Below are 22,990 nucleotides of genomic sequence, written 5' to 3'. Positions count from 1 at the left end.
TGATATTGAGAAATTCCATTGATGAAAATTCAAGCTTTTTGTTGTTTGATGATGAAAAATAAATATTTGTTGATAGATTATCATATTTTATTAAGCGATTTTGATAAAATGCTTATTATGGATTAAATTATGAAAATTTGTAAATTGGGGGGTTGAAATGTGAAATAAATGGAATCAATCGGTTGTTAGGGACCTATTAAAGATTTGGATATGCTTTGGTATGATGAAATTTTGTGTATTTTGTGTAGTTTTGAAATAGGGACTAAATTGTAAAAATGTGAAAGTTTAGGGGCAAATGTGTAAAATAGCCCTAATGTGTGTTTTGGATTAAATTGAATAAATAGTTGATTAAATAAGCTGATTTTGATAATATATAGATCAAGATAAGTTGAGATTGGGATTAGATCAAGGAAAAGGAAAAGTGGACGAATAGTCGATAATTTTCATCCGAGCAACTCGAGGTAAGTTCATATAATTAGAATTGAACTTTCATTTAATTGCAATTGTATGAAATGCATATGTATATATATATGTGAATTGAATGGTTGAATTAAACGATATTGAATTGCCTAATTTGAAATGTATTGAGTAATATTGAGCCCCGTTTGAACTATAAAAAATCGTATGATACGAGTGACATGTCACTAGGGTTGCCGTTTTGGTCGAGCTCTTGCATGTGTTGCGGACTCACCACAGCTTGTATGAGCTTACCGATATATCAGCTCTTATAAGCTTACCGCTTCAACTTGATAGAGCTTACCGTTCTTCAGCTCGGAATGAGCTTACCGATCATGGCTTGAAAGAGCGAAAATGATAATGAATTGACGGATTACTGATTAATGCACATAGTGTGTATCACCGAAGTATCCTTCGATGTCTCATTGGTTCAACGGGCATTATACTGTTACCGATTATATGATTGAGAATGAAATGGAATATGATCTATGTGAATTGTATAGATGAAAAATGATATGTTTCATGAGGACGTATGTAATTGGAAACGAAATTTTATGAAATGTATTAAAGAAATCATGAAAGAGTAAAATTTGCAATAAAATAGTTTTAGACAGCATCAGTTGTATAACTTTGAAAAATCACTAAAAATTGTGTGAATTGCATTAGAGGTTGAATAAGACATGAAATTAAAGCTTATTGAGTCTAGTTTCACATAGAATAAACGGTGTAAACAAAAGAATCTCGTATTATGAGATATTTGAATTTTTGTGAGATAAGGTCAGAATGATTTTGGAATCCCCTGTTCTAACTTTGGAAAATCATTAAAAATTTTATAAAATGAATTATGGGTTAGAATTTATATGATTAAAAGTATTAATGAGTCTATTTTCAAGAAAAACAAATGATAGTATCATCCGAATCCCGTACTAAGAGATGATTAATTTTTAGAGAAGAAGGGTTGAAACTATCAGACAGTAGAACAAGGACGACTTTGAAGAATTAACTGTACTTATTGGCTAAACTAAAAATTCTAAAAATTTTATGGTAAGAAGATATGTGAGTATAGTTTTGGGAAAATCAAGCAGATCTTAATTTGAAGTTCCGTAGCGCAAGATATAAATAATTTAGTGACTATGACTCTAGTAGATAGATTTATGTGAACATGAGTAAATAGTGGAACTATGTGCAATTTTGATTGTATTATCTTGAGAAAATGTTGTGAGGATTGGTAAAAACATGTTAACAAATTGCTTATTATTTACATATCAACTTACTAAGCTTTAATGCTTACTTAGTTTATTTCTTCGTGTTTTATTGTGGTTCGTTAGCTAGCTCGATTTGGACGACGTCAGAGATAAGCATCACACTATCCATTCTATTTCTCAGTACTTTTGAACTCATGGGAGTTGTGTAAATATGGAATTATAGGCTACTTGATGGAAATATGTTGTAGGTTACTTTAGCTTATTGTATAGTTATGTGTTTTGATGTTCTTAAGCCATGAGATTTGGCTTAGTTGTTGTAATGGTCAAATGTGTATAAGATGATATGTTTTGGCAAGTTTGCTTATGAATGATTGATAATTGTTGAAATGAAATGATATTTGTTAAATGTTTGATGAATTATCGATCTGAACTAAGTTGAAAGTCTGATAATGCCTCTTAACCTATTCCGGTGACGGTTACGAGTTAAGTGTGTTATAGAAAAATTATCTAGTTTTTAATGATTTTTATGTTTTGGGGATCGTTGTAGCTTAATCTAGCTAACTAGGGGACTAATTTGCAAAACTATTGAATAGTTTGAGATTTTCCATTGATGAATATGATAGGGTTTTTAAGTTTAATGGAAGAAAATGAATCCTTGTTGTGAGTTAAACACTTTTTGTTAAGTGATTTTAAATGAAATTGTCAAATAGAGATTAAATTGAGAAATATAAAAATTATGTATGAAATATGGGAAATTGTGAAATGTATGGGCTGCTATAGGCTTATAAGATTTTCAGCTAGGCTTGGGTGTGGTGAAATTACATGAATTTCATTTTTACAAGCCTAGGGACTAAATTTAAAGAAGTTAAAAGTATATGGGCAAAATAGTAATTTTTCCATAATAATTGAATTTTGGGTTGAATTGAATAGAATGATGCTTAAATGAGTTAAATTTGATTATTTAGATCAAGAAAAGCAACATTCGGAATTAAATCGGGGAAAGGATAAAATCGTGGATTAAACAATCGTATTTCACCGTACAAGTTCGAGGTAAGTTCGTGTAATTAAATTGCATATTCATATACTTTAATTGAAATATATATGTGAATGGTTTAATTATTATATATAATTATCGAGTGCATAACCGATGACATACGAAAAATTACCGAGCCCAGTTTGAACCTTAGGATTTCGTAGGATACAAATGACATGTGATTAGGGTTACTGATATGGTTATCGTCCTGCATGTGTTGCGGACACACCACAGCTCGTATGAGCTTACCGATTTTAGCTTGGCAGAGCTTACCGTTTATCGCTCGTATGAGCATACATGTACAAGAATTAATGGATTTACAGTTCAGTACACCTCGCGTGTACTACCCGCGTATCTAACGATATTCTAAGTGGTTCAATGGGCATAGTGTTATTACGAGATTATATAAGTTCAATATGAACTAGTACAGGTATTTACATGGAAATGGTTTTATATGGTATACGATTACACAGTATAGATGCTACATGTATATGGAATTTATTAATTGTTGAATTCATACATGATTCTCGGTTTTTATATGAATACATGGCTAATTTGGTTAATGGTTATGTGATAGGCTTTGGCTAAATTGAATTGTGTTATGGTTTGAGTACTTACCTAAATTGTGGTTAAATGGTAAGTTTAATTTTGTGCTATATGAACTTACTAAGCTTAACTGCTTACTCTGTTTATTTTTCCGTGTTTAATAGTGTTTCAGAAGCTCGTTTGGATTGGAAGTCGTCGAGGATCTCATCACACTATCAAAATTTATTTTGGTACTTTGAACTTTATATTTTGGATTAAATGGCATGTATAGGTCATTTTGGCTAATGATAGCCTATATGTTTTGTTGTGTTTTAGCCATTTGTGTTGGCTTGTTTTGTGAACATATTTTTGGTTATGTAGATATGTAAATATCCTTTGTGTATATGGTGTATAGTTGCCATGTGAATGCCTTGTTTGTGAATTGGTATGTTGGGTACCAAATGGTTGAAATGGATAAGTGGCATGCATGTAAGTTTTAGGCACAAAGATTGCATATATGTGTTTGACCATTTAGGTATATTTGGAATCATAGTTTCATGATTATGAGTGGTCATTTGAGGTGCCTACATGTATCATGATGGTAACTGATATTATTGCATGTTATAAACTTGACATTGGTTGGTTTTGAATGCCTATTTATCCCATGGTTATATGCATATTGATGAGTGTAGGTTGGTACAAATTTGGGTGAGAAATATTGCTTGGAAAATGGTCTATTTTTGTCCACGCGGGCGTGTGTCTCAGCCGTGTGTGACACACGGCCGTGTGTCCCCTGTAACTTCCTTAGAAAATCAAGTCAGTAGCTTAGCACAACCTAGCACACGGGCGTGTGGCTTGGCCGTGTGGTACAAGTTAGTATACCCTCCAGTTTTCACATGGCCTAGTACACGGCCTAGTAGACGAGCGTGTGAGGCCATTTCGAGGGTACACGGCCTGGCGCATAGGCGTGTGGTCTGGCCGGGTTAGGACACGGGCGTGTAGCTCTATTTCGAATGCCCACACGGCATGAGACACTGACGTGTCTCTTGGCCGTGTGAGGTACATGGCCTAGCTACACAAGTGTGTCTCTTGAGTACTCAGTTTAGTTCCGAACCATTTTTAATGTCTATTTTGGGCCTTAAGGGCTCGTTTTATAGACTATATGAATGAAGCTAAATGGTTTTTAATTTGAATGAGAAATGAATATGAAATGTATGATTGTTTGATCTATATATCCGGTAATGCTCCGTAACCCTGTTTCGGCGTCGAATACGGGTTAGGGGTGTTACACATTGTCATAAATTCATTCTCCCAATATGTTCCTATTTTATCTAAAGTAACCATTACATCTTCCTTCATGAAAAGTTAATTACTATAAAATAGTGATAAAGTTATTTATCACAAAGACAAATGACCCATAGTCACGTTTACTTTTCATCTATAATGTAATGCCAATGAAAGTATATCATTTACCCATTTCTTGAACTATGAATTTTACTATTGTGAATTATGCTACATATACTATAAAAGTCGTATACCTAACGCACCAGCTTTCGATTCCTTATCTATTTGAACTCAGGCTTTTACTTACATCAAGGTATACAAGCCACGCATACATAGTCCATAATCACTCAGGATTAAGGTATGCCAACTATGAATGTAATAAGTGAGTAATTCATAAACAGGTTCATGATCTATTTTACTGACAATGTACAAGGATGTCTTAACTGACAATGTGCTTCAATCAAAGAAAGAACAGTAAGAAAAGCCACGGATCGAGGAACCCACGAGTTGAAAATATAAAGACCATCAAATACATGTTCTTTACCAATAATATGTTTTGTCACAAGATCCTATAAAAGACAATGGTTGGGAAAAAATGATATGGTGCGATTTAGCTCATGGGTAAGTATATTGATAGATATTAAATTAAAGGCCAGTTTAGGTAAATTTAATACCGATAATAAGGTGATAGATGAAGTTAGGTTAATACTTCCAAAACCAACAATTTTATAGTTCGTTCCATCATCAATAGTAATAGGAGGTGAATTTTGTGACTAAAAAGTAGAGAAAAGATTAGGATTACCTGTTATATGATTTGTATCCCCTGAATCGATGACCCATTTGGATGAAAAAAAAATAAAACATGCATGAGATTTACCTGAGTTGCAAACGAAGGAAAGGAAGCCATGACGAAAGGCAGCGAAAATCGCAAAAATAAATACTAAAAATAATCCAAAAGCAATACTTGTGAACAATACCATGAACAGTATCCACGAACAATACACAAACAATAATCGTGAGAAATACCCAAATAGTACCCTTGAAAAATACCCAAATAGTTCTGAATAGTACCCCTGTGAATAGTACCAAAATAGTGGCAAGAAACCCAAAATACCCTCGAACCACTTCCAAACGATAATCCGACCAAACACCACTGCACATAGAGTAAAATTATGGTGACCAAACGCCATCACATGTGCCCCCACACGCCAGCACCTGGAAGAAGAATTTAAACACTCTAGAGGCGCGTAATGTTCACACTCAACCTTGCTGAATGCCGAAAACTATAGTTTGACCGTAGATCTAGTGGTGCTCCTTTCTGTGTCGACGGTGTACCCAAATGAACACTTTGAAAAACTCACCCAAAAAATACCTTGATGGTTCATGTTAAAAAACAACAAATACGAACCATTAAATCAAGCCAAGTGGCTTTAATACCATGTTATTGTGTTATAAAAAATGGAGAAAAGAAAATATACGAGAATAGAATAAAGAGAAAATTCATTGTATTTATTCTCTTGAGGTTGCATGTTTATATAAAAGTTTATATAGTCAAAATAAGGAAAAGAAAAATAAATTAACACCCTAAAATCAATCCTAAGAATTTGTAACACCTTTAAATTTTGTAATTCCTATTTTAAACTTAGTGTTTTAGGCATGTACCTAGGTCTCTAGGGAGTCTTTGGATGGTATGGTTGTTGGATTATGGTAATTTGGCTTTACTTCACTTATATGGTATGCTTTGGTACCTTATAGGACTATTGATCACTTTTAATTTGGATTTTGTGGAGTAGTTTTCTTTATTTATGCATGCTTTTATGTTTTACAATTTATTTACCTATTGAATTTTTTTCTGAAATGTTAAAGGCCATGATTTTTTGTGTTTTAAACTTGTTTTGACTTGTCAAATATGTTAGCATTGGTTAGGTAGCATGATACACTTGTTTAGGGACATTTATAATCCCAATATCCATTCTTTGGCTCCATGTTTGACCATCTTTGACCTTATTTTAGTGTATTTGGGCCCATTTAAGTTCATTTAACATGTTTAACACTTTTTCATTTCATGTGTTAATCAATCTTTTTTTGAATTCAAGAATTTTGACAAATGTTTTAGTTGTTTCAGCAACAGATGTGGCTTCTTGCATCTGATTGACTTCTAGGTTGAGTGTAGGGTGTTACACCCTTTTTAGCTAAATAAAACGCCGATGAGCAACGATGCGAACAATGGGAAAAGATGGCTACGATTTCTATGAAGAAGATGATGAGTTTTTGCAAATGTTGTAAATGATGACACATTTCTAAGGTTTTTCTTTTCATTTTGGGTAATAATAAATTTAAGTGAAATTAGTGTTTAGTCTTTATAGATGGCACAAGAGACTAATGATCTTAACCCCCTTAGGTAAGTGGTATATAATCACATTTAGTCCTTTTTAGTTATAAAACATTTAATTTAAGCTTTTTTAACAATTTTTTAACCTTTTCTTCCCAAAGCTTTTAAAAGAAAATTTCTCACCAATACCAAATTGTTGAATTTGCCCTATATTTAATGATGTGTTATTTATATATTGGTTTGACGCCATATCATTAATGGTGTTAAATGGATACCATGCCATCATTTTCTATGTGTAAAAGAGTGTCACATGGCACATTCTCATTGAATGGACAAGTCACTTATTTTTTAACTTTATTCTATAATGAAATGATAGTTTAGGAACTAAAATGTGATAGAAAAAATGTACAAAAAATGAGAAAACGGGTATAGTTTAAGAACTAAATTACAATATAAATCATTATTTTTATATTTGAGATTTTGGATATTTATTAGTTTCAGAATTGATTATGAAATAACTATATATATTTATAAAATTGAAATTTATATTTTAATTTGCATTTTTTTAGAGTGTTGGATAATTATCTGCTAAATGAGAGTAGAAGTATTGTCAAAACGAAGTGATAAGACACATAACATGGTTTTTCTTTAATTATATGTTTTAAGAATCGAGTTGTTTGTTGATCTTAACCAATTATTTTATACGATTATAGGCTATAATGTGGGGTGAATTTTGAAATCTTTAAGGGTAAAAATTAAATTATAAAATTTTGAAATATTAAAGTGTAATTTTTCATGTATAAAATTATTATTTTAATATTTTAAAATACTTAAACATAATATTTTTCATTTTAAGGTCAAAAGTATTTTTATCATATATTAATTTCTAATTTTGAAATTATTGAGGGGTTTAAAAAAAAAATCTTTCATTTTTTTTGGAGGGGTAGTGTTGCCCCTATGCTAATGACATCCTGGTTATGTCATTAAGGTTAATGTTTTGTGATTTTCAAGACTCTCGTTTGAGTTTTACCATACATAAAACGTCGAGTTTTTTTTAGATTAATCAAAATTTAAGTTTCACAATATGTGACTTTATTTAGATTGAATTTATTCTAATTTTAATTGATCGAATATGTATTATTTACAATTTGTATTTATTTATTTTAAATATCTAGAGCCATATATATATTTATTTTAAAAAGCCAAATATTACCATATCATGTAATTGTTTAAACTTTTGGAGATAGATTTGGTGAATTCATGGAGGTCCTAGTGGTCCAAAGATCTACACCTAAAACTTTAATCTTAAGATTGAATGGTCCAAAGATCTAAACCTCATTAATTGTTTGTACCAAGCTAGTCCTTTAACAAGGAAAGATTGTTTTTGCAAATATTTCATTTTTAGATCATAGTTTTTACTTAAAGAAATAAATTATATTTAGATACCATATAACTTCAAGCGCAAGTTAACATTAGCATGAAATTTTAACTAAAACAAAGTTTATGGTAAAAATAGAAAAAAGAGGATGGGATTAAGGAAGAAAAGGGTGATAAGCAGGCTCAACAACCATGTATTTATAAATTAATATATGAATAATAAAACAAGTCCAACAAATTCAAACCTTAGGTTCAAAATTTTCTTTAGCCAGGACCACCTTCAATCCAATCTATATGACAAAGCAAGATTATATTAGCAAGAGGGAAGTGCCCCACTTTTTACATGAAAATCAAATATATATGTCACATGCTTTTTCTTTTATACAAAATTTTACGTTTCCTTTAATATTTGTACAAATATTATCACATGGGTCTTTTCACTCATAAGTTTTACGTGTTAATCAAAAATATCGGTTTCATCATCAGGGGGTTTGAAAGGTAGAATAGATTTTTATTGATATTTTTATTTTGGGAGGATTTATCTGAATAACATTTTGGTACTAACAGAATTTGTCTCGTATTGAAAAATGAATGAAGACACTTATGATTATAGAAAAATAGATTTAAAATTTTCTTATTTGTTTATCCATCATATAATGTCAAATTGTGGTATTGGGATTAATCAAGAGCTAATTTATCTTCTATCAAATAATAATAATAATAATAATAATAGAATCTAACTAAAAAGAAAATGTGAAACCCTTACAAGTAGACTTAAAATTTTGAAATACATAATTATTCAAAATATAAAAAATGTTTAATTTATAATTGAAAAATCTGTAAAAAGAATAAAACTAAATTTCAAATTGTACCAGACATGTGTGAAAAGTGTTTTTCTAAATAATTTTTTAGATGAAAAAGTGTATGTAGCTTAGTAGAAGGGATTTGAAGACACAAAGCATTCTGATTACGCCTTCAAATTCACTAAAGCTTTATATAAGTTGAAAAAGGTGCCTAGGGCATGGTATGAGAGGTTGTCTAAAGTTTCTTCTTAACCAAGGATATCAAAGGGGCTTAGTTGACAAAACCTTGTTTGTTAAGAAGGACAGAGGCTTCACTACTATTGCTGAAGTTTATGTAGATAATATCATCTTTATTTCTACTTTTCTACAAGCAAAAGATCGTTTTGTTAAGATGATTTAGCTTAATTTTGAAATGAGCATGTCGAGAGAACTTTTATTTTTTTTTCTTGGAAGATGAGATATTTTGTAAAAATATGCCAAAAATCATGTGAACAAGTTTGAATTGGAAGGAGCAAAGATTACTAGAACTTCTACGTCAACTACTGAAAAGATAATGGCGGATTTATGGGGGAGTTGCAATTGTCTCAACCATCTATAGGAGTATGATTGAAAGTTTACTCTATCTGACTATTAGTTGGCCTGCCTTTCATTTTAGTGTAGGTGTTTTTGCAAGGTACTAGTCTAGTCCAAAATAATTTCATCTAAAGATAATAAAGAGAATAATAAGATATGTTAGTGGCACAAAGGAGCTAGGTATTTGTGTAATATGCCTAACACCCCTTTAGATGGGAATAGTGTTATTTCAAGATTACATGTGTTAGAATTTTCGAAATAAATAAAGTAGGAATTTTTAATGTTAGTAGAAAAGGTAGTTAGATATTGGAGGGAATTAAAAATGTTGTGTATTTTGAGAGGAATTAATTCGAGTTATAGACTAAATCGTAAGAGTGTGAACGTGTTGGGGAAGAAGTGCGAGAATTATAGTACAACTTGTTAGAGAAGATGTTTGACTGTATCAAAATATACGACATACAACGATGGGATAATAATGATCTCAAGTCTGAGAATCATATACATAGATATCACTATGAGTAATGTTGTGACTATTACATAATAATCCAAGAAACATACTCATAGTGGGTCAGCCTGATATGTTGTTCTCTAGCACATACTCATGTATTGGTTTTGATGTCCCTATGTCAATGACAACACTTTGTCATCAATTAACTACACATTAGTCTCAATGCATTATTGTTGTCCAAGCTCATAATAATACTTGACTAATGACCTTTTAAGAATAATCATATTTTTCTTAGGACTTTATTACAATTCAATTTATTTATATACAAAAAAAAATTGAAATAATAATGGTAATGCCTTATATTAATAAACAAGGTAAAATAAGTACGTAATTACAATCACCTCATGATTAGTCTTTGGGCATACTATAACAAACAGAACACTAAAATTATAAGCTCTTGAGTCTGTGTTGTACTTTAGTGGCTTGGGAAGCTTGTTCATCACTCGTCCCAAGTTCCTACGTCCATTGAGCCCTAAATTTAGCATCCTACACGCTTAAATAAACAGATTAGAACTACCTAAGGCTCGTGTCGACCTAATAGGTCACTAACACTCACAAAATGTGTTAAAAACACTTATTTTTGTAACTTTTACCACCTAACTACTAACTATTGAAAATGCAATAAATAAATATAAAAGTGCTAGAAAACAAGCTCCTTAAGTGCGAAAATATACTAAAATTACTACTACATTTGGCGGCAGGTCAAAGCAACCGAAGACGAATAATGTCACCTTGTTAAATTTAAAATTATCACATAATGTAAGAAAACGCTTAAGATATTGAATTGATTCCTCATTCATTGAGCCCCGAAACTGCAGGTTACTCTAGATCATATGGATTATGGCTGGTTTGATTTCGAAGTTGTTCGCATTGATAGTCGGCTTGTTGATGTTGCCCCGCACAACATCTAGGTTTGGCATTGCGTAATTCCGCAATGTGCGATCGTGTTCAGCCATTGGTTCCTCTATTGGTTGAACTGGCTCTTTAAGTGATGGCACTTGCTTTGGTTGCTCCTTGAATAGCGAATTTTCCGCAGGCGGATCAATATTTTGTGGCTTTTCCCTAAAAAATAAAGCTTTCCTTGCTTTACGTAACGTTTGCTTAGGTTCAACGTCTGGGTTAATCAAGTCGCACCTACTTTGAGTCATACACTGCAAAACGAAATAGCTAAATTAATCAAAAATAAAATAAAATCAAACTATAAATAAATAAATAAATAAATAAAAAGTGACGTACCTATAACTTTCGAATTCACTACTTATCCTAACTAGCCAGCACAATTTACTATTAAATCAAATTAGCACATAAACCTCCCTGACAACGACGCCAACAACTTGACCGTGACTTATCTTAACTAGCCTACACAATTTACTACTAAATCAAATTAGCACCTAAACCACCCTAGCAACGACGCCAACAACTTGATCGTGACTTATCTTAACTATCCTACACAATTTACTACTAAATCAAATTAGCACCTAAACCTCCTTGGCAACGATGCCAACAACTTGACCATGCCTCGCGTGCCTCCACCAGGGCTTAGAAAGATGCAATTATATACGTGAAGTGCAATCTACAAGTTTACAGGTCAAAACGTAATATAGTAAGTTTACAATGAATACTGGAACTATTCTGAGGATCTTATCCAATGAGGTCTGTCTAAATTGAATTAATAGTAAAGACTAACACGCTAATCTAAGTCTAGACAACTACTAATCTACTAATTATATTACGACTGATTACTACAATTTTTTATTTAACTACAAGAATGACTAAATTGCATAAATATCGAAATTACCAGATTAACAATTAGAAATAACAAGCAGAAGATTGATCAATATCCATAGTTCTGATTGATCTAAAATTAGAGATTTTACCAATTAATCAATTACTAATTAATCTAATTAATACCTTTCAACCTATAATTAAATTAACTAATCGACTTATTCCACTTATATTTCGGTCTGATGGATCTAAACTGGGCTAAATCGAACTAGTAATAAGAAGAATACCTTTTGATCTCATCTACCTAAATTACTTCCTAGAGTCATCAATTCTAGGGTTTAAGCATATTCGATCTAATCCAATTAATTGATTTTTAACCCTAACTTTAGACTAATCACTCCAACTTTGATTAACCAACCTTCCTAAGGGTTTAGTTACGCCTCATTCTAAATGCAATTATCTTAGTCGACTTGTGAAACATTAAAATAATGAAAACAACAAGAAAAGAGTAAGAGATGCTCAGAAAATCAGAAGACTCCAAAGCATGAGATCGATTGAGTGGCAATGTAACTCCATGAAAACATGTGATTGGTAATCCGGAATAAAACACAAGCGAAAATAAAATAAAGTAAAAGACTTGAAAGATAAACTAAAAATTGATTATTTAGAAAATTATAGACAAACAAAGAACAAAGTTGAGAATCCCTAAAATCTATCTAAAACTATGAAACTAAACATAAACCGAGCTCCCTAATCTGATGTTTACATGTTATATTTATAGTTTGAATGTATTTTGACCTAATTAGGTTGACTAAACCCTTAGTTACAAGCTAATTTCAATTGTACGAACGAAAACACCCTTGCAGATTTTAGTTCTGTCGAGCTTTAATGTCGCAACATTCCAGGTTAGTGTCGCGACTTTGCAGGTAGTTTGCTTGAACCTTAAGGATTGGGTTGAATGTCGCAACTTTGCTTCTCAATGTCATGACTTTGCTGCACTTGGGATCAACTTCCATCTTCAAGCTACTGTCTCGGATGTTGCTGCTTCCAGGCATGGATGTCGCTTATAGCCCAATGTTTCGACTTTGCTTCCTCAATGTCGTGACTTTGGTACCAAATTGCTTGCCTTGTAGGCATCTGTTGAAAATTCATCTAAGTATCAGAGCAGCTTCAATGTCGCAACTTTCACGTCTGAATGTTGTGATATTCAATCCAACCCACGAACTCCTTAGCATAGATTGTTTTGCACACTTAATTAACTTGTCAGAGCTACCTCAAACCCGAATCAACCTAATTGGTCACGGAACATATAACATCTTATAACTATAATGAATAACATAAGAATGCTTGAGTATAAGCTCTTTAAGTGACGAAAAGTATGCAGTACCCATGCATTAACTTGATTTCTTATACATATAACATCTTGCATGAATCAGACTTGTATTAGTCTTCATATATTATTGTTGTTCCAACCCACAATAATACCTAAGAATAATTTAAGAATAATTATATTATTTTAGGCACTTAATTATTAATTAATTTAATACACATAAATAAACACGGAATGTGATAATAATAATAGAATGTCAAAATAGTACACCACGTTGGCCTTACACAAACCTCCTTTTTCACCCAAGTCTTTAGCTCCTTTACGGTGCCAAAATTTTCTCCAAAGACCCCTTCCCCAATTGGCTCTTTGTTTTTGGAGGACTCCAAAGAATTGCTACTTACAGCATTGGTATCGCTGACACTTAGCTGTGCATTGAAGGGCTTGTTAGTCCATTCGCCTTTATTCTAGAATTATAGAGCCCATCACAACGTTTAAACTTGCCATTAAACTTGGCCTTTTTCCTCATTGCTACTGCCTCTTTTTACATTCCCCTTGTTTGTTTGTTTGTTTTTTTATCCATTGGACCAATTTTTATCCAAGTCGTTTTCCTCCTTACGAGCATCCATGTGTCGTCTATCCCCATTGACTTGTCGGTTTGTGTGTCAGCACGATTTTTGTTTCTTTGTCTCCTCAAGAAAATGCTCCTTAGTTTCTCCCATCTCCACCGTGGGCGGCACTCCCATTTCCTTTCTCCCAGCATAGATCTACTTTGCGCCCAACCATACCTCAACCGAAACAAAGCTTCATAGACTATGGCTTGCTTCCTTCCTTCCACGTCGATGAACTTCTTTAAAGGCTTCTCCAAATTTATTTGGATTCACGGAGGGCAAACTTCCCGGCCCCCTTCCTCATTCATCATGAAGTTATCGATCCTTAACAAGCTTCCTATGGCTCTTTTAAATTTTTGGAGTACATCAACATCGAAATATTCGATGGATAAGAGAAAGCTTGTGAAGCTCGAAAACTAGGTCGTCTCCACTTGCACCAATGAACCACAACCCTTGTTTGATGACTTCATCATAAATTTGCGTGCAAGTAAACAAACCAGGAAATCCTGGCCTAAGTGGACTTGAATATCAAGAAATGAGATCCCACTGTGCTTCCAAACACTTTGATTATCAAAGCCTGCTCCCACCTCTTTCTAACCTGTAGCTTCTCCCTTTTCGTCAAGTGGACATGAATGTCGCCTTTTGGATCCACTTTGATTATCTCGGCCTCATCACTTTCCTCCGGTTTCGTTTCTATATCTTTTTCATGAGGTTCAAAGGAACTTTGCTCTGGAATTTGGATTGTATCAGTGTATCCTTGTACGACTTGGGTTTCTCCAAACAACCAAGGGGCTATGGCTCTCTATAACCATCTAGATCCTTGGTTTGCTTAACGCTTTTCTGCAGCTCACCATACTCGTTTATCGGCCGGGACACTGCATACTTTTGAGCTCATTAGGTCCCTGCCTTGTTCCCTCTACTTCGATTTATCAACCAGTAACTGGTGAATTTATTCCGTTAAATTTCTATGAGCTTCAGGCAACTTCATTTGCAGAATTTGAAACATGTACTTGCAGGTTGCAACATGATTTTCTTTTGCATAACTCAGTTTTAAACTTCTGATTCACTTTTACTGTGTAATATGTGGGTGAATGTAGCCTTTCCCTATCTTATTAATGGGGTGTAAATTAAATGAGTGTTGGATCATCAAAGGGCTCGTAATGCTTGCTTGTGCTTCAACTGGATCTGAAAAAAAAACCAACGGCTTTTTGTATCTGAAACTCAAGTATATGTTGAGTACGCTTTAATCATTATTGCATGAAATGCTCCCATGTTTTCGAATTAACTTTCTTCATCTATCAGCATGCATCAACCAAAGGTGTCATAGCAAACTTTTTTTTTTTTAATTTAAGATTAAATTCACAAAATATTTTATTGTTGAAGGATAAATTTACCTTGCCAATAAAAAAGTATCATATTAAAAGAGTAATTAATGGTGTAGTTTACTTCATTTGCTTTTTAAATTTTAATAAAAAAAAGTAAACTATTTTTAATAAATTTTAAATTTTATTTATTTTTGAAAATTTTAAGAATTTTTATTTTTATCATTTTTATGACATTTTTAAAATTATTTGTTAACCTAACATATAACATAAAATAGTATTACACTAACAATAAAATATGTGTGGTGTGTTACGTTAGTGTTGTTAAAAATTTAACAGTGTAGCCATCATTTCCGTTAAAAGAAACAACAAATGATTCAAAATAAAGGTTGAGAGTGAAATTAATCCAAACGAAAATAACAAAGATAAGGGCATTAAAAGTCAACTTTATTATTACTAGATTACGTCACTCCCACAATTTGGATGAAAAAAAAAAGGTAACAAATTTATTTATATGAAATCAATTTCAGTTTTAATTGAAATGGTTAAGTTGAAGTCGATGTCTCGTTTGGTTATTAATGTAATAAAAAATTTATTTATTACATATGTATTATAATAGTTAGACATAAAATAAAGTATAGTTACTAAAATTTAAACTTGAAATTAGAGAGATGAATAAAAATTCTTGTAAAAAAAAGATTTCTTCAAAATAAGCAAAAAAAAAAAAATCTTCTCTTTGCTAAAAATAAGTCATGGGAAGGGCTAAATATTACCAATTAAATTAATTTATTGTTAAACTATATATTAAAATATGCATAAAAAATAACACTTCTACCAAACATAGGTGTTTTTAATTTCAAATTCCACTATAGTAATATTTTATAGAAATATTTTATATTAAAAAATTAAAAGATAAAAATATTCTTGTATTAATATTTGTTATTTTGTAAAAGAATAAAAAATAGTTTTAAGCAGACTTACTAATATTCAATTGACTTGTGATATAAACTCAATAGTTCAATATAAAACTTAAATTATAATATAAATGTCATGCGAATTTTCACCATTTGATTCTCTCTTATTACTTTTTTAATCTTTCATATCCATTTTATTATTATCGAGATTCGTGATTATCCCTTTCAACAATATTACCGCTACTACTTAAACCTTAATTCTTTCTTAAAAGTATAAGATACCGAATCTTACAATTTTTTTAACTCATGAAAAAAAAACCTTATTCTCCTATAAACTTTTCATTGATCATCCAAACATTTGTCAAAAACACATTTTCTAAGAGCTCATTGGGCCACAGCCCATGAAACCTGTACGAGTAATAATAGACAAGGCCCAAGTATATATATTACTGGATCGTATATCGTATAGCTACGTAACATTTAAATTTAAATAAATGGAATGATTTTTTAATAAAATAATTATTTTGTTTAAAATTAGCGAGTAATATTTAAAGGAAAATTATCTCCCACGGACAATAATAGCTGCTCTCAGGAATTTTGGGACATTCCAAATTGGTGAAGGAAGATTTCCTTTAACAAATAGCAAAATTGATTTTTTAACAAAAAGAATAAAAAATATGTAATAGAAAGGAAAAACTCTAATTAATACAAAATTTAAAAGCATGGTAATTAAATCATTTTAAATCAATAAATTTAAATAAAAATGAAGTAATTTACAAATTTCCCTATGAAAACCTATTTTGACTTAATATATTTTTTTAAATACCAACATTATCACTATTAACTCTTAATAACCCAATTTGTTTTGGTTTTATTTATATATAAATTAGATAGATTAGATTTTAATTTTGTTGTTATAAAATAAAATTTACATTACTACACTTATTTGTTCGTGACTTACTAATTTTTAGAAATTTTTTATGAGTAAACTAGCCGATATGTAACTATGATTTTTTTATTTAATTATGAAAAGTTACAAAATAATTATTAATTATTAGTATTCCTTTTTCATTTAACTATAAAAAATAAAATTGGTCACTTAATTATTTAATTTTATCTTTTTTATTATCAGTTAGATGAGTTAAAAATGAAAACACCTAAAATTTTAAAATGATTAGATGACAAAATAAACAAAATTAAATAATTGTAGGACTGAAATGATAAAAAAATCATTCAACTGAAATTGGTTATTGCAACATCGGTTTTGACAACACTCACCTGTCTCATTAAAACAGAAAAAAAAAAACCCCTCACCTGCCTCATTTCAGTATCTACCAATGACCAGAAACTAGAGGCAGCAAAAATGAGATCTACCTAACCCTCTATCCGTCCTTCAAAACATACAAACAAAGGGGTTGTTTTCTTGATTGCAAGAGAAAGCAATCTTTTTGGACACCCAAGTGTGGTTGAAGGCTTACACATCAGCTGAAGAACTGATAATTTTTCTGTTCCAAGCTTTGCTTTTGTGCTGTATTTCCTCAAAATTTCTAGCGATGATTCCAATTGGGTTTCTGGGTTTACTGTTTTTGCTGCTCGCTCTATACTGTGGGATAGACCCTTTTAAGCACAGTGCAATCTCTGAATTTCCTGACTTCGAGTCTTACAAGGTGGATTTGCCTCCATGGGAACTAGTTCCGGCAGACAGGGACAAGGATAATTTGCTTCAGAAGTCAGAGATTAAGTTCTTGAACCAGGTTCAGGGCCCTGAAAGCATGGCATTTGACCCTCTTGGTCGTGGTCCTTACACTGGTGTTGCTGATGGTCGAGTTCTCCTCTGGGATGGTCAAAACTGGAAGGATTTTGCTTATACTTCCAGCAATAGGTGAGTTATCTAGTTCTTGCTAATGGTTTTTTCTTTTTCTTTCTTTTTACCTTCCATTGTGATAGTTTTGTGTGTGTGTGTGTGCGCGCGCGCGCGCGCGCAGAATTAGGTTATGTTACATAGCTGTACTTTGTTAGAAATTCCTATGGAAAATTTGGGGATGGCTGCCTTCATGAAGTGATGTCATATGATTGAATAATGTGTGAAGTATAACTCTTATAATCTTTTACCATGTGCAATTTGGGATTTCAGGTCTGAAATATGTAATCCCAAGCCATCACCACAGAGTTACCTGCCAAATGAGCATATCTGTGGCAGGCCTTTGGGTCTCCGGTTTGATAAGAACACTGGTGATTTGTACATTGCTGATGCATATTTGGGGCTGTTCAAGGTGGGTCCGGAAGGCGGATTAGCAACACCACTTGTAACTGAGGTAGATGGGGTGCCCCTGAGGTTTACCAATGACCTTGACATTGATGATGAAGGAAACATATATTTTACTGATAGCAGCAGCAAATTCCAGAGAAGGTAGGTTTCTGACAATAATTTTCTAAGTTGTGGACTAATGTCGTTGAAATTCGTAGTGCATTTGAAAAACGTATGAACTATTGAAGATTTTATTAGATCACAAAGGCATTCAAATGCCACCTATTTTCTAGGACATGGAAGAAGATGCAAAAGATGCTGTCATATATTTTTTCAACAAAGCTGTTCTATGGAACAGACTTTGGCTGTGGGGAGGAATGTTCAAATCCTGTCAAGACTAGAGAGTTCTCCACGAAAGTGTTATTTGACTTTGTCGATACTTCCCCTTTATATTATGTCTTAATAATGAGTGGAAATCATTTGATTCCCCATGCAATATATGTTCTTTGATTGCATGCATGAGCCTTGGGGGTCACATGATACGGCATGTCCGAGAATCACTTACGTGCCTGATGGCCCCTTAAATTTAAGTTACTGTTGCATTGCATTTGTGCTTACACCCAGGGATGGGATTTCTTTTCATGCATGGTTTGTGGATTTTGACACCACCCTTGTCAATTTGTATAAATATAAGGTAATTATTCCATCAAAAAAAAATATAAGGTAATTAAATGATTCCAACTGTAACTTACTATTTTAGTTTTGAGACTGCTGGTAGTGTTTATTGGAAAGAAGACGTAGAAATCTTGGTATACTGAAAATTTTGTGTTCTAATCATTGATATATTGAAACTCTTCTGTAAATCCCTACATAAAAAATCGGTTTAAGTTAGTTATACTTGTATTGATTGACATGTGAACCTTTAAGACTATATTTGCAACTTCTGCCAGTGGAACGGAGGAAATTTTCTGTTTACTTCGATCATGTTTCACTCTACATGAAAGACCTCATGATATAGAATGAAGATTATTGGTAATTTGCACTGACAATGTAGCATTCAGGAACTTCATGCAGCTAGTTTTTTCTTCGGAGAATAGTGGGAGGCTTCTGAAGTATAATCTTTACACAAAGGAAACTGCTGTCCTTGTCAGGAATCTCCAATTTCCGAACGGTGTATCCCTAAGCAAGGATGGTTCTTTTCTCGTATTTTGCGAAGGATGTCCGGGCAGGTTTGCATGCTTCTACATGTACTCAAATATTGCTGTGTTAGATCTGCACGTGCTATAGCCTTTAAAAACACTTTCATTTGGATTTATATACAATGATGATTTTTCACATTGCTTGAACCCATTTTGCTTCAACACATGACATATTGCTTTCCATGAATGTCGAAAGATCCTGTTTAAAAAAAGATAACCGCAATTGATGATTGTAGATTTTATTTTTCTTTACCTTTATCATTTCCTTGTAAAAATGCCAGGATTACAGAGGCAAAGTAGATTAGTTCTTAATAGTTATAGTACAACTTTTAACTGTTGCTGTGTGATGATTTGATATTATGTTAAATGCACAGATTACTCAAGTACTGGTTGAAAGGTGAGAAAGCAGGGAGTACTGAGGTATTTGCCATCTTACCAGGATTTCCGGACAATGTCCGAACAAATAAAGAAGGTGAATTTTGGGTAGCAATTCACTGTCGCAGGTTCACGTATGCTCATATAATGGGATTATATCCAAAACTCAGGAAATTCATTCTCAAGCTCCCTATATCTGCAAAAATTCAATACCTGCTTCAGATTGGCGGTAAGCTGCACGGAATTGTTGTGAAATACAGTCCAGATGGAAAGCTGTTGCAGGTTTTGGAGGATAGTGAAGGGAAGGTTGTGAAAGCGGTTAGTGAAGTCGAAGAGAGAGATGGCAAGCTCTGGCTAGGGAGTGTTCTTATGCCCTTTGTGGCAGTTTACAACTTGGCTTGAGTTGGGAGGCAGAAGGAAAAATAAAGAGTTAGCAATGGTGTTTTATGAATGTGGCAAATCTTCTCTTAGCCATCGTTTTCACTATGAAGAAAAACACAAGAATGTTTTCTAAGTCTATACATGTTATTACTTGGATTGCAAGTATTTGGATAAAATTCTGCTGAAAAGAAAGTATTTGGGTTTTTCCATTTAAATACTTCAGTCCATAATGATTTTTAGTTTTTCCAAGTAGAACATATTCTTAAATTTATCTTGGAAACGAAGTATCAAATGTAAGACACATAGCCAAAGATTTTAAGAAAAACTACTTGAAATCACCAATATGGACATTTATAACTACCATTCCTAATCTTAGTGTTAGTTATAACTACCAGTTGTCCACATGTATTATTTGATTGTCATGTTTTGATTAAAATTGTTTGGATTTTTAATTGTTGATCTTTATGGAGTTTGATGACAAGAAAATTTTTGTCAATGTGCTCTATTGAATATTTATTTGATGGATACTTTTGCGGAACCAGAATTTCATATTGATTGTAATTTAACATGACAAGTTGTACTTATTTATTGATGGCTTTTATTGTTGGAATGGTGAACTCTTTCTCATTTCAATAGCTTTTGACACATTAATGAAGAGAAGTGTTGGAAATTTTATTTATAAAAATGATTTATTGAACAAAACCAAACTTTTATTCGGATATTTATATTATTAAATTTAATATTTGTGTTTCCAAGCTAGGGAGATTCATCATATATTGGATCTATTGTCTAAATCCTTTTGGCTTTTAATAACATGATCTTTTCTATTGTTCTCGAACCCTCTGATGTTAAAAGTGAACTTTTTCAAGAATTGTACATAAAACGAAAACCGAAACTTTCCAATGGGAAAAATCAACCGAAAATTTAAAACAAAAAATTCAAACTGACAAATTTAAATTATAATTGTCAAGGAGTATGTAATTAACTCACAAATTTTTCTCACAAGTACTTACTAATAATAGAATTTATTTGAATTTAAGGAATTAACTCAAATAAGTTTTCTACTAAAATTCAGTAGAATATCTTTGTATATTTTCTTATCATTTTTGGCAGCCTCTTAATTAATTTATATAGAGAATAATAATAATAAGAGTTCTACTAGAATAGAAAGTGAGAGGAAAATAATATATTAATAGAATACCAAGGTTCTACTAAAATTCGTCTGGTGGGCAACACACACTAGGATTCTGTAGCACCCTTATTGTGTAATTTTATTGGGTCTTTCATGTATTGAGTACAATTATATGTGTAGTTTAGCTTTAAATTAAATTAAAACAAACTTGTATAATTATCCAACTCAATAATTAATTTTCTATTTTCAAAGTATTTTTAATTAATTAAATTAGATTATTTTCTCAACCTAATTCTAATATTGTCAAAATTAAGATGACTTTATATATTTATAAAAATATGTTTATATTATTTTTAATTTAATATTTTTAATTATATATATATTGTTGGGTAATAAATTACATAATATATATACATATATAGCATAATATAAAACATTTACAAACTTAAAGAAAAAAGATTGGGTTGGGTTGAGATTGGGCCTTGAACATTTAAACCCAAGCCTAGCCCATTTTTTAACAAGCTTACTTTTTTTGTCTAAACTCATTTTTCGAGTATTATATTTTTGCCTAAATTCTCCTAAATTTTGGGCTAGCCCTCGAGCTTGGATAAGTAACCCGATTCATAAATATATCTAATTGTAGCGTTTTGTGTGCCTTGTGCAACTTTTGGTTGGCTTCACTTTGTAGAGATTTCACTTTTATAATAATTGTTTTGATCGCCTAGTTAAAAAAAAACATATTATATAATGATATCTCATATCATATCATATACAATATATTAATAGTTTATATATATAAGCATTAATATTAAACATTACAATATTATGTAATACTATATATTTTATTATAATCTATAATATAATAATAGTTATATTTATACATGTGCATTAATAGTTTTTGTCATGGTTATCTACTATATTATTATATTATGTAATAGTATATCATTTATTATGGTTAGCGATTAAAATTGATTTAATCGACTAAATCAAGTCAATTCAAGCAAATTGGTTGACAAAATCGATTTTGATTTTGAACCAATTAATAATTTTAAAATATATTATTATATTATGCAATGTTATATCACATGTTGTAATAGTATTATATAATATATTAATTATTATATATTTAATAGAATTTTTTATTTAAAATAATTAAAATATTTATTGTGTGTAAAATTTATTATTATATGATATGTATATGAATTGATGAAAATATATTTTATTGTTTATTATATTATATTGACAATTGAATAACTTTTATATTTCTTACTAAATTTATAAACCTAATACTCATATGCTAAAATATTTATTCCAAAACAAAAATATATTATATTAAGCCCAAACCCAAATAATATACAAATTATTATTCTAACCCAAACTAAACTAATTATATTCCAAAATTCAAGTCCAAAATAAAAAGAAATTAAACACAATATCTATATTCAATTTGTAAAATATAAAACCCAATCCAAAATTTAACTTATTAAAAATAATACTTTTAAGATTTTAAAATTTTGATAATATTTTATATATTACTAATTATAAACATGTATTGTAATATACAAAATTACACATATATATTATTAATTATTTTTCTATTAATAAAATTTAATATAAATATGTAAGGCTTATTAATACATTTTTATAAAATAAATAATTA

The 22,990-nt window shown here is 31.2% G+C and overlaps 1 protein-coding gene across 1 annotated transcript; it reads left to right on the top strand.

The window, feature by feature from the left end:
• The first annotated feature begins 17,291 nt into the window (after positions 1 to 17,291).
• LOC105799281 (protein STRICTOSIDINE SYNTHASE-LIKE 3) lies at positions 17,292 to 20,413 on the top strand. The gene is made up of 4 exons (XM_012629743.2): positions 17,292 to 17,877; positions 18,130 to 18,405; positions 19,305 to 19,472; positions 19,817 to 20,413. The coding sequence occupies exons 1-4, from the start codon at positions 17,549 to 17,551 to the stop codon at positions 20,217 to 20,219; spliced, it is 1,176 nt and encodes a 391-aa protein (XP_012485197.1). The 5' UTR covers positions 17,292 to 17,548; the 3' UTR covers positions 20,220 to 20,413.
• Positions 20,414 to 22,990: the final 2,577 nt, after the last annotated feature.

The sequence above is a fragment of the Gossypium raimondii genome, chromosome 9, assembly GCF_025698545.1.
Source record: "Gossypium raimondii isolate GPD5lz chromosome 9, ASM2569854v1, whole genome shotgun sequence".
In the NCBI taxonomy this organism is placed as follows: domain Eukaryota; kingdom Viridiplantae; phylum Streptophyta; class Magnoliopsida; order Malvales; family Malvaceae; genus Gossypium; species Gossypium raimondii.
Note: the sequence above shows the minus strand (reverse complement) of the source record. Positions and strands in the feature narration are given on the sequence as shown.